This window comes from Ruditapes philippinarum, unplaced genomic scaffold (assembly GCF_026571515.1).
Source record: "Ruditapes philippinarum isolate M1 unplaced genomic scaffold, ASM2657151v2 ctg1230_1_1_1_1, whole genome shotgun sequence".
Classification (NCBI taxonomy): domain Eukaryota; kingdom Metazoa; phylum Mollusca; class Bivalvia; order Venerida; family Veneridae; genus Ruditapes; species Ruditapes philippinarum.
This window is the reverse complement of record NW_026866872.1, coordinates 82,572-95,401: the sequence shown is the minus strand read 5'-3', so window position 1 is coordinate 95,401 and position 12,830 is coordinate 82,572. Positions and strand designations below refer to the sequence as shown.

Here is a 12,830-nt window from a genome sequence, read left to right as displayed (position 1 = left end):
AGGCAATTTATTATACAAGATACAGAATTAAACAATATTGTAACTGAAGTTAGCATAATATGCATGTAACAAAAAAGAAAGAAATGAGATTTATGATTCAGAGAAAATTGGCTGAAAAAAACCATGTCAACTTTTATCTCAAAGAAATACACAAAAACAACTTGATATATAGAACTTGCAAATTTGATTGAAAATGATTGCTTAGACTCTTGAAGTTTATTCCAAGTTTTACAGCATGTAATTTACAAAGGATGTCCACCAGGTGTTAGACTAGAATACACACATGACAGACATTTTTTTTAAAGGGATTAACAAATTTTGGTTTACAAAGAAAAATTGATTAATACAACATTTTACAAACAAATCTGATTCAACTTAAGGACAACAAAGTTGTGAAGATGTTAAAAATAGAGGTAAAATGAAGTGCAGGGTTTACAAAGGGACAAACTATCATCTGGTATCACATTTAACATTAGAAGGACAAGCTATAATTTGGTACCATATTTAACTTATCACAGAAAAACTGAAGTGTATGACGTAAATAAGGGACAAGCTATTATTACATGAAAATATTTCATTAATGTATGATATAAATGAACTGTCAAATGCATGTAATTTTTGGCATTTCAATTAAAATTAACATCAAATAAATCAAAAGAATTCTGTGCATAATACAAATATTAGTTTATAAGTTATAACGAAGCAAGTATTGATGTCTTCTGGTTAAACAACATACAGCTAAATAAGAATACAACATATAAAAACATTTTGTATATTCTAAAGCATGGAATGGTTGCTTCAATTGCATGCCAGTCCATATTTTAGCACATGCTAAACAGTAAGAAAAAGTTGAAGGTGAAAATTTGAGCTTACTGTAAAGCCAGCCAAGACAGACTGTGAAAACACAGAGTGTAAAATGTAAAAAAAATCAAGTACAGGGCAATAAAGTTTACAACATATAAGATTTAATATCTTATCAAAATGTTTAGTGACTCTTTTTCTCTCTCAATTTTCAAATACAAGCATGGTAAGTTTGAAATTGTGAAAATGTGGATGTTATAAAATGGGTAATTCACGCTCATAACATGCACAAAAATCATCAAAATACTAAAATTATAAAATCTGCTAATCATTTAAATATTTTGAATTTTTGATACAAGGAAAAATGACATCAGTCAAAGTTATAACCACATTTATATGCATTTCAATTTTCTAAAACTATTATTTTTTCTTTTCATTAGACAAAACACAAATATATTTTTTTTCTATAAAATTAAAACTTGCGAATTCAATCTGAATAGGAAAATTATACAAAAACTGTACAGATAAAGACAGACATATAAAATGAAGGTAAGAATTTCTGGAAAAACTATAAAATAACTTTAAAAGAGAGGAACTTGAGTATATCAATATAATAAAATAAAATCATTGACATAAGAATTCCATTAAGCTAACCTGAGACTACGAGATCTTGGTCTCATAAAAGGTGAGAGAGGAGACTGGCGACCATCATCTTCTAGACTAGAATGACCATCATTAGTGGCAAAATGTTTGTACAGTTTTCCGATATCTTCCTGGGTAGGCTGGCTGGGTAGTTGATGAAGACGTTCTTGTGATGAATATTGTGACTGAAATAATATCAACACACAAGGTTTTAATACATTATAGTTTAAACCCTTAACCAGGTCAATTTCTTAAATATTGACTTGACCACCTTTCATCATTCTGTGGAACAGTAAATTATCAAATTTGGGGATATCAAAATAACAATCCCTAAGTATATATCCTGGTCAGGTATGCAGGCTGGGCTGGCTTTTTACTGGAGCTTCAGTTTCAACTACACTTTAATGATTGAGTTCTTGTGAGTTAGAGGAATAAAAATTTCAAGCAGAGAATGTTATTCATGGTCATATTTTCATGAGTGTTCTTTATCATATACAGTAGAACTTCGGTAAGTCAAAGTCGAAGGGACTTGGGTAAAATCTTTGACACATCAGGAATTTGACTTAATTCGACCTAAATTGGTCTCACTTTAATGACAAATTTTGAGCTGTTGATGTTGAAAAGCAAGTTCCAAAAGACATAACAAAGGAAAAGGTGATTATTAAACCAGCATATAGAATATATATATACCATATGATATTCACTTCTCGGAAAATCTCAAACAAATATAAAAAAAATTTGTATTGTTTATATTCAAATACAACTACAGCAATTGGAATGATAACAATTAGAGCATTTTCTCACATATAGGAATGCATACGAAGGCAGTTGTCATACAAGTTGATTGGCAATCATTTTCACAGCCAGAAAAAGTATGAAAACATCTCAAGATAGTAGGTGTGAAATCTATTGATGGATCTCGACTTACTTCTCAAATTACTCGTTATGGACCATGTAAAAACTTTGACACATTGAAAAAAAAAGACATAAAAATTTTACTTGATTTGATAAAGAATGTATAGGGGAAAAATAGGGACTTTCATTTTTACTTTGACACATTGAGAAAATCGACTAATCAAAGTTAGAAACATAGTTCTTCTGTCATTATAGGTTTTCTTACAATACATTTTCAAAATATATATATCAGAATCAATTTTTCTATATGCCACATGTTTTGCTGGACTTGTTACATCACAAATGGGTTTTTACACTCTGTTTATATGCTAATTCAAAAAGAAAGATATCACTTTCAGTTTTTATTTCATTTACCTAAGGTATAAAATAAAAGTTACAAAAGTGCCTTATCCTGTTGGATTGTACGTATCTTCCTTTTTATGTTGGTTTGGTTTTATGTTGCAACAACAAAGTATACGCCATAATTCCAGCTTTATTGGTGGAGGAAGATCTCAGGTGCCCTTCCGTGCATTTTTTTCAGACATGAATGTACACCTGAGTAGAACACATTGCATAAACTAGCTGGATAGCTTCCCCACAAGAAAGAATCCAAAGTCCCGGCCACAAGCGCCTCAAAGTTGTTTTCATAGCCCTTGTGTAGGCTTATGGGAATACAACATTACACAACCAATTTTAGTCATGCAACCCATTAAAATAGCAAACTAATGCAAATGCAACCCATTAAAATAGCAAACTAATGCAAATGCAACCCATTAAAATAGCAAACTAATGCAATATTTCCTATCTATCCATAAATAGTTTGTTTTTTTAAAAGAACATAGTGTTTATAGTAATAGAAAGTAGTAAATTATGCTGACTTTCAGTAACATTTTAATGTATATATTACCATAACAATTTTCTTAAGAAATAAATTATTCAATATGCCTAAAGGAAAGAAAGTGCACTTTAAAATTTTCTGTAAAATATTGCTTTTGTAGTACATACTGAGAGACTAGATCCACCAGGTGTGTTTGTACCATAACCCGAGGAAGGTAATGATGCCAGTGACCATCTTCTACCATCACCCCTGAAATGTTTAATTATACATGTAAACCTGTGTAAAAGACCATCTTTTACAGTAATATAGGATGTTTTGCTGCCACATTGTTTATCATTTCAATAGGGAGGCAATAAATGCTGTCATTTATAAAACATGATTCTTACATGGTCCAGAATAAAAAGAACAAGTAAAAATATTGCCAAGAAATAAACGTCCAGTACCATAAATGGCATAAAATGTCACACAACATGGCACTAAAATTCAAATATTATCAATAAGTTAGCTGAAATCAACAGCATGTACAATGTTTGTTTATCAAAAGATCATGGCTCCTAAAGTAGGTGTATAAAGTCGGTGTAATAATACAAATGAAATATTCACTTATAATAGAATTAAATCTATCAGTTTTTCTAAAAGAGCTGTCCGTAAGACAGCGCGCTCGACTTTTTTATTGCTTGCCAATAAAAAAAGTTTTTGCAGTAAAAGGCAATACAAGAATCTCTGTATTTTTAAAGTGAACTAGTTGTTTGATACCCTTGAATATTACAGCAATGTTTATATGACATAATTTATGGTAAAGTGAACAAGTGGATAGGAATGAATTTTTTTAGATTTTTTAAGTTTTTTAGTGCTTGCCTATAATACAAAACATTGACAGTTAAGGGCCATAATTCAAATAAAATCTTTGACAGAATTACCTTCTCCTGGACATGTTTGGGAATCATGATTGTAAACAAGTATTCCAACTTTCAAATTAATATCTCAAACAGTTCAGTCAAAAAGTGGACTGGTACTAAAAAACTTAACCAAGATTCTAAGTCGATAAAAAGGCCTTAATTTTTTAAAACAAATCCTTGACAGAGTTACCTTCTCTTGCGTACAGATGGGGGTAATGATGTGAAATAGCATAGAAAAGTCGAGCTAAAAATGAACATACATATACATGCACCTTGCTGTGTGATTTGCAAGACTTGGTTAAAATTGTATAGATTCTGTCTTAAAGTTCAAAAGTAATTCCAAGATATTAATTCAAGAGAATAAACAGTTTCCTATATTTTCTTAGTAAAAAAGAGGCACAATTTTATCAATTATTATAAGGGAAAGAGTTACAGAAAAAATTAAGTAAAATACTAATAACACCAATAAATCTTATTGTAAATTTTCAATTGGTTCCAGAAATATTCAAGGAAATGTACTGTTTAAATATTAAATGTGATAAAGGGTGATATCTTAGTAAAATTAAATGTCAGATATACGTCATGACATAAGAACTTGTTTGTTTTAGTATTTATGGACTTCTAAAGTATGTCATCAGTATTTTTTTTTTTTTTAATATGATAGGATCCGCTTGCAGAAAGACTAATGGTCAGCTTGAGATTTGGTCAACTGGATTAATATGATTTATTTCTTTAAACTAAATATTTCATAGAAATTACTTTTCCACACAGGTATTGAAACTTGTGATCCTCTAATGAACATATCAATTACAAACAGAACACTGTCCATAATCTGTGAATATTATTACCATTAAGTATGACCCATCTATAAAAGCAAGTGTTAGGAAAAGATGACAGGACATCTCTTTACATATATGTCTGTTCTATCTTGTTCTTTTAAAAATAGAACTCTCAGTTGCTACATTACAAAGGTCAGTTTTTTTCTATAATCATATCTTTATTCTGAGATTCTGAGATTTTCCAAATCTTTTTTAAGAATAATTTGCTGATTCAAATTGTACTGGCTTAAATGTCAGTATCCATTTACTTCAATAACAGAAACCTCAAAGTTATATTTCCATTTGTGTAATAAAGGAAACCTTGTAACAGTGATTACAAACCCCTACAAATGGTAGCTACCTAATGTAATATCCTCATCAACTTCTGTAATGACATTTGTGATTTCTCTTCTTTTTTGAAATTTAATCACAAAATTTCATGGCCTATAAAAATTCTCATACTGATAATGGGAGAAAATTGCCAACTTAATAGAAAGGTCAAACTAAGACAGTATTACAGATGGAATTTAATGGAAATTTTAGGAAAGAAAGTTTTTTCTTGACATGTCTTCTCAGATGAGCAATTTTGACATTTTTTTGGAGTATGACAAAAATGTGCCATACTAACTTTATTTTCATTCCTCTTTTATTGTTTGATAGAGGAAATGATTCTGTTTTGTCAGTCTATGAGCAGAATGTGACAGCAGGAAAGGGTGACTGACGAACAACGGCACATCTATAAGAATGCCCCCACTCACTCCTGTAAGTAGGGGTATAAAAGTACCTGGTAATGTATAACATGTAAGAGGACTTACCTGCGTACATTCTGGAAGGCAAAGTTTCCATGAGTACTGGGTGACAAGTTTCTGGGACTATCATGAGGACTACTTCCTGAAAATACAAAAATAATACATTACATAACATGGTGACTAACTTGTCTTACTGCTTCTATCAGAAGTTGATTCATGACCTTTGTTAAAGAGAAAAGTTTGAACTTAAGTCAAAAACAACAAACTATAAAAACTCTTACCAACTTCACAAACTTTAGAGTGACAGACTGCAAATTATTTATGTCAAACATGGCTAATAAACATGTGTGTGAGAACAATGGAATTGCATGTAAAATAAGAGGATATATATTATTTCCAGTAGCCTGACAGTTATTGTGTATTCCTTCAAGTAATACTTTCTGCATACATGTGAACTTTTTTTGATGATCAAGTGGGAGATTTTTCTTCAAAAAGAGGGAGATTTTAGAATTTGCAATAAATAAAGAAGAAAATTCTGACTTCAAAAATAGGGAGATTTCTTTAATTTGTGAAAATACCCCTTATTTTAAGAAAAATCTTCGAAAATATGGCTGAAGAAAGTGGGAGTCTCCCGCTCAAAGTGGGAGAGTTCACATGTATGTTTCTGCTTCTCGCAATTCTACACAGATTTGTTTAAAACATTAATATTGCCTGGAGAAAAATCTTTTTACAAGTATATCAAATAAGTTTTCACAGTGGAATTGGAGCCTCAAGGTATAACTCACACATTGTAAATCATTCTGTCACACATTACTTTCTCTTTTGTTGTCAGAATTTTCAGGCTTCTCTTAAAATCTTACATTAAGATAACACTTAAATATCACAAATCTAGGTCAGACTTAATGGGGACAAAATCACAGCTCAGAACAATAATTACATATTAAATATCTACAACTAAGATATTGTCTAATCGATATATAACTTAAGTAGCGCTATTATTATAAGGTTTTTACAGTGAATGCTATGGCTGACAGAATGGATAATAATTCTGTCTTAAAACGTTCACAATTATTTTAAAGCTTTTAAAAGATCACATATTATTTCAATCACGTAAGAAGTTTATTCTGTGAAATAAGAAATACTCCGGAAATTGACAAACAAATTTTTCCAATCTTATCCCAGGATACAAACAAATTTTTACAACTTGGTAAATATACTGATAATAAGTGCAATGTCTAACCACTCTTTTATGAACTGCAGTGCACCATGAAGCTTCAACAGTAAAATTTTGTTTTTTTTTTTTTTTTTTTTTTTTTTTTTTTTTTTTTTTTTTTTTTTTTTTTTTTTTTTTTTTTTTTTTTTTTTTTTTTTTTTTTTTTTTTTTTTTTTTTTTTTTTTTTTTTTTTTTTTTTTTTTTTTTTTTTTTTTTATTTGAAATTTTTAAGAGTCACCATTTATTTCATAACAGTAAATTTCTGTAATTTAATCACCGACTTTGAATTTTCATTGATATTTGACAAGCATACATGATTAAAATTGTTTAAAAACTGACTATAATGATTCATTAACTTTTTACTCGAGCACCATGAAGTAATAGAATAAAAATTAACTTTATATATCTTGTGACACTTCAGTAATGATCCAAAATTGAATTAAGTACTGCAAACAAATTCATTTCATACATTCTTAAATTCAAAATAACAATAATGCATTTTTCAGTCATAAAGAATATTTATTGCATATTTGGATTATATTAATTTCTGTACTTTTTATCACTAAAAATATAACGAAATTCCAAATTTCCTAAACGTCATTTTATATTAGATAAGAAAATGCAATAATTGAACATCTAAAGGCAAGTATAAAGCCTTTCTTATAAACATGTCGTATTAACTAAACTAGCCTGCAGGGGACTTTCTTTTAATAATTCAGCCCTAAAAAGATTCTTTATTATTTCTCCTATAAACTTTGTTTGATAACCTCTCTATATAATCATAATTTCATGTACAAGTATTGTTTAAACACTTTTGTTTGCTGCTAATTGAAGGATTATACTTTGTGGCTATAAAACCAGATTTTATTGTCACAATATTTCATATATAACAACATCTTGAAATGAGTCTCTCGGTGACCATTAGATGTACCAGAGATTACCATGTTTCAATGGTTACGAGCTAAATATTGTTCTACATTTCCATTAATGTACAGCAGGAGGGATTAATATTTAATGGAAATACTGGCAAAACAAACTTTCAGTTCAATTAACGCCAGACTCATGATTAACATGGCAACCACATCACTACTGAATATCTAAATATCACGATGATTAAATACAACATTAAATTTATGATTAACCAAAGTATATATCATGTGCCAATTATTTACTTATAGTTATGGTCCCTGATAATTATTTTGTTGCAAACTCCAGATTCTCCAATAACCCTTCATAACTGAATGAATATGTGTTAAGAACTTTGGCAACTGTGAATTTAGAAGTGTAATAAAGTTTCATGTTGAAATAATGGGCTACATTAAAGTTTTTGTACAATGACAAGATGGCCACAATGACGATGCCGCAGCGATCAGGATAGCTCCACTTTTTCTTCACAACACACAAGCTAAAAAATCTGGCTTATGTAAATGTGCATGCTTGCACAGTGTATTAGTTTAGGTGTACAATTGTACAATCTATACCCAAAGAATTAGAATATTTAAAGACAAAATGACATTAGGCAGCACTGCAAAGTTTCAAATGTATTTGAATAATCAAATAACTAAAATTTACTTCTATTGTTGAGCTATACAGGAAAATAAATTTGATTAGTTTACGAGAAAAGTGCAAAACGTCTGCGGGAAATTCATAGCCTACAGCAGCACGATATATATTGCATATCATTAATTCTATCTGTTTACACATTAGAGAAAAAACAGAAGAAAAAACAAGCATTACACATAACATTAGTGTACAATGTTGCACCATTTGAGACTTTCTGTAATTTGAGTAGAAATGTGCAATTCCTTGAATTTGTAGCCACAGGACAGACGGCACCTGCTCTTGTTGGAATCAGTCTGACTGACTCATTACTTATGTCTTCCCTTGAGAAATAGATATTATAAAATCATGAACATTTCAAGAGAATTAGAATTTAATACAAATCATGTATTCATGAACAGGCTCTTAATTAATACTTCCCTTCATAAAGAAAGTTCATGAACATCTGCATGCATAATTGCAGTTCTTAAACACTCGCAGTTCATGAACTGTTCATCAGAGCAAATGATGTTTATAATGTAGGGTTGGACTTCAGAATTTCTTTTAAAATCTTATTGATTAGTCCCTGAATATTTATATTGTTATGTTTCTTTATTTTTTTTGTAGTTTTTGAATTATCTATGAAGGAGATTTAAAATTTCCCATGATGCCTTGCAAAAATGTTATAACTTCCTGTTTCCTTATGCAGTCAGTTTGTTGAAAAAAACTTTCACACAGTCAAATTGTTAACCCTAAATTCCCCCATGAGCATATTGTGAAAAACGGCCGTTTTCACTGAAAAGCCTCCTGTTACAAGTTCAAACTGCTATGAAACTATGAAAAATGCTTCAATACTAATCAAACTTGGCACAAATGTTGACTGGACCATTGCCTTTGTAACGACATGCTCAGTCTGAAATTTTCTGTTACCATAGCAACGAGGGGAACATCTCAAAATTGCCAAAAACACTATTTTTGCTTCGATTTTTATCCATCAAAAAAATTTATTTCAAAGTGCTGCAACTTCTCAAGGGATTGAGATAGAGTCAAAGGCTTTTTCAGCGTTGGTTACATGTTACATTATATCGACCTGGGTCATTTTTCAGCCTCTCACAAGTCCAAAAAATTTTCTTGGCGATGAGGGACTCCCGCCCACCTTCAAACCCCCCTAACAGAAGGGGGCACATCCCCCTTCTGGCAACCCCCTGATGTATCTTTTGGATGGGGGGCGGCGCCGAAAAAGTGCTCAATTTTTTCAGCAACATTTCTCAAACGAAAACATGTGTTTGGGGCCCAAATAGGGCATTTTTTCACTATTTGAGGCCTAAAAAAGGGGGGGGGGTCGAAAGTGCGTTGTTTCGCGTATATATGAGGTAAAGGGTTAAAAAAACTTTTATTCTGACAGTTTTAAATTCATACAAGAAAAAAAATACAGTTAGTTTGTTGGAGATACTTTTTTTAGATTGAGTTTGTAAAAAGAAATTATACAAAAAAAACTTTTTTTCCCCTACCACAGCTTTACAAATATAAAATCAGATTCTTGAAATGTTCAGACATGATGTGGAGTAAAATCTAATTCTATAATGTAAATATTAAGCTTCCAGATGTGAACTTATGCAAGGACATGTCTTGCTGTAATTCAGGAAACAGGCTGAACAGTTTGTATAAAGCAAGACAAATATAGTTGCTAGATTCTAAAAGGCGGGAAAAGTCAATTAAATATTTTTGTCCTAGCTTGTCAAACACAGGATTATCTGTCAAATACAGAGATTACTTTAATATCAAATATTATAACTTTTGGTAATAACAAAAATGATATAGCTTAATTACAATGAAAATCATGTTGTTTTAATGAAATTACAATTATTTTTTATTTCTATTTTCAAACTCACAATTAACCTTCATTTTAAGACTTTTGTTATAATAATGATTATGATATGAAACAATTTTTATGTTACTAAAATTTATCATTACTACTTCCAACTTCTATGAACAGTTTTATGATTATAAAGGACTATATCTTTATTTAAGGTAGACTGACTGCAATGCCTTCCTGGAAAAAAATTTCTAACATCGACCAAAATAGTAAATAATCTTTCATTTCCGAAACGTTATTATCTTACAATTTTCGGTATTCCATGTTTTTTAACCATTTATAACCCGAAATTAGTACATAGTGATTAAGAATGAGTGATTGTATAATTATTAATTTAATGCCCAAGATTAACAAAAAAAATAACCTTCAAGAAATAAACCATTTGCTACGATATTGGCCTATGTTAGAATTTATTTTGTGGTAAAGCATTACAGTAAGACTGTGCGACCTTAAAAGAAAATATATAAGTGCACAATCTGTTTCTAAATTTACATATTTTCATTAGCATTTCATAATTTAACACTGATAAAGATAATTATGCAAACATAATTAATCAAGAAGCATTGTAAACAATTAAATGTAGGTAAATATATGCAGATTTCATTTGCAAGCTAATTATAACATTTTCTTACCTAGCCATGATAAACATTTACTTTTACGATGTTTAGAGCGCCCTCTAGAACACACTTGTAGGGCACTATCATCGTGTGATAGGCTCAGATTTTCAATTGAATATGTCGCCCACAACTGTAACGATCCCCGCCTTTTCCCAAAATATCCTTCCGGTTCAACTTCCAAATATCTACCACTGCTAGAACTTGGTAACATGTTTTTTAAGTATAGTGTTTTTTTCCACTGATTGTCAAGTTTATTTATTTAAACATCCATCTTTTTTGCATCAAATACAATTTGTAGTCACATGTTATACAACAGGCTTGTAACTATCAAGAGCCTTGTGAGCATGGATCACAGGCTTCTACTCATTATCACAATTCACAATGTGACAACAATTTTCTGGTCAAGCCTGTTAGTTACAGACAAAACAAAGTTTTCAGATTAATAACTCTTCCATCAAACATGTTGAGAACTGCTGAAACAACCAATAAACGCACACCTTTCTTGGTTAGTAAGCAAATATCAATATTCTCTATAACTCTTGCTGGTAAATATATATATATACACATATATTCTTTAAAGCAATACCTATATCTCTTTATAATAGAATCATAGTAATTCCTTAGTTAATCTGGACTCTCAAATTCACAAATGTCCCCCTTAAAAATGTTACATATAAAGTTATTATTCCATTAACACAAGTGAGTTAATTACTCAAAGAATACCCTGGTTTAGAAACAAAACTGATACCAAACCAATTATCTAACCCATTATCTATGTCACTAAGAATATTATATGAGACTGCCACACAAGAACAGTGTGAAGAACTAACTAGTGTTAAGGTAGATAACGTTTGTATTGAGACAGCAGCCATCATTTACTATAGTGAAGCAGTAGAATCGATCAATACTTTACAACCAACATAGTCACACAGAAAAAATTAACTATTCTTCACAAGCAGAATTCAATATGGTAAAAACAGTCACAACACACTGTGAAATAATTGCTTTTCTGAACTTCATCCCCAATTCGTCAATAATTAGTAATCAACCTTGCTATTCTATTATTCACTTACAACACACAAATTCCTTAACATACCTTATCTATTAATTTCCAATAACACACAGATTCAAGAACAGTTTCCTGGAAAATCTGTTCTGTTTTTCATTGTATTTCTTTAATTAACTTAATAAGCCTTAAAATTCTAAGGAATATTAACAAGATATCTTGTTTATTGTCTACCATGAAAATTCATTTTCATTTAAACAATACATTTCATTTAACAATTGTTAAATTAAATCATATAAAGTGTCTGGTTTATCAAGTATCACACCTACAGAAGTTAGGAGAAAATCTAAATGTACATTAATACATAATTCCAGAACTCAAAATTGTACGTTATTAATACATATTTGGAGGTGTCAAAATTGTACATTAAAAATAATTCCAGGACAGGTTAAAACATAAAACAGTCACTATATATTGACTTGTAATATGGGAATTACAAATAATTTAATAGTTATCAATATAACATAATTTTTGACAATGTCATTTTTATACTAATTGTTAAAAAAATCATTTAAAAAAAGTTTATTGTTACATTTTAATTCATTACAATAAATAAGACATGGGCAGAATGTCCGCCCATTTGTTCTTATTCAAACCTGAACCTATAAGCTTCAGATCAAGATAGGTGAGATGTGCGCAACACATCCTCTTTATACCCAAGGCAAAATCTTGACATTGCATTATCCAAAGTGACCTTGACCTCTGACCTGGTGACCTGGTTTATATGCATGACACAAAGTCTCATGATGAACATATGTGCCTAAAAAACTCAATTCATGTTATTTGAAAGTTCCTACATGCACAAGGAAGATATCGCATGGACAAGTTTGGATGCACATTAAACCCACACACAAACACTGAACAGCCATTTTGGCAAA

General features: G+C 30.3%; 1 protein-coding gene across 6 annotated transcripts in view; it reads right to left on the bottom strand.

The window, feature by feature from the left end:
• Window positions 1-12,830, bottom strand: part of LOC132734064 (microtubule-associated serine/threonine-protein kinase 2-like) — a 108,381-nt gene that overhangs the window by 21,051 nt on the left and 74,500 nt on the right. For 4 of the 6 annotated variants that reach the window (XM_060720763.1, XM_060720765.1, XM_060720766.1 and 1 more), the window contains 4 exons: window positions 5,708-5,783; window positions 3,343-3,424; window positions 1,456-1,628; window positions 874-894 (listed from right to left, as the gene is read on the bottom strand). In XM_060720763.1, coding sequence (XP_060576746.1) covers window positions 874-894; window positions 1,456-1,628; window positions 3,343-3,424; window positions 5,708-5,783 — 352 coding nt within the window. Of the gene's footprint in view, window positions 1-873; window positions 895-1,455; window positions 1,629-3,342; window positions 3,425-5,707; window positions 5,784-10,901; window positions 11,419-12,830 lie in introns of those variants that run through there. The other 2 variants (XM_060720768.1, XM_060720764.1) reach the window with 2 other exon arrangements.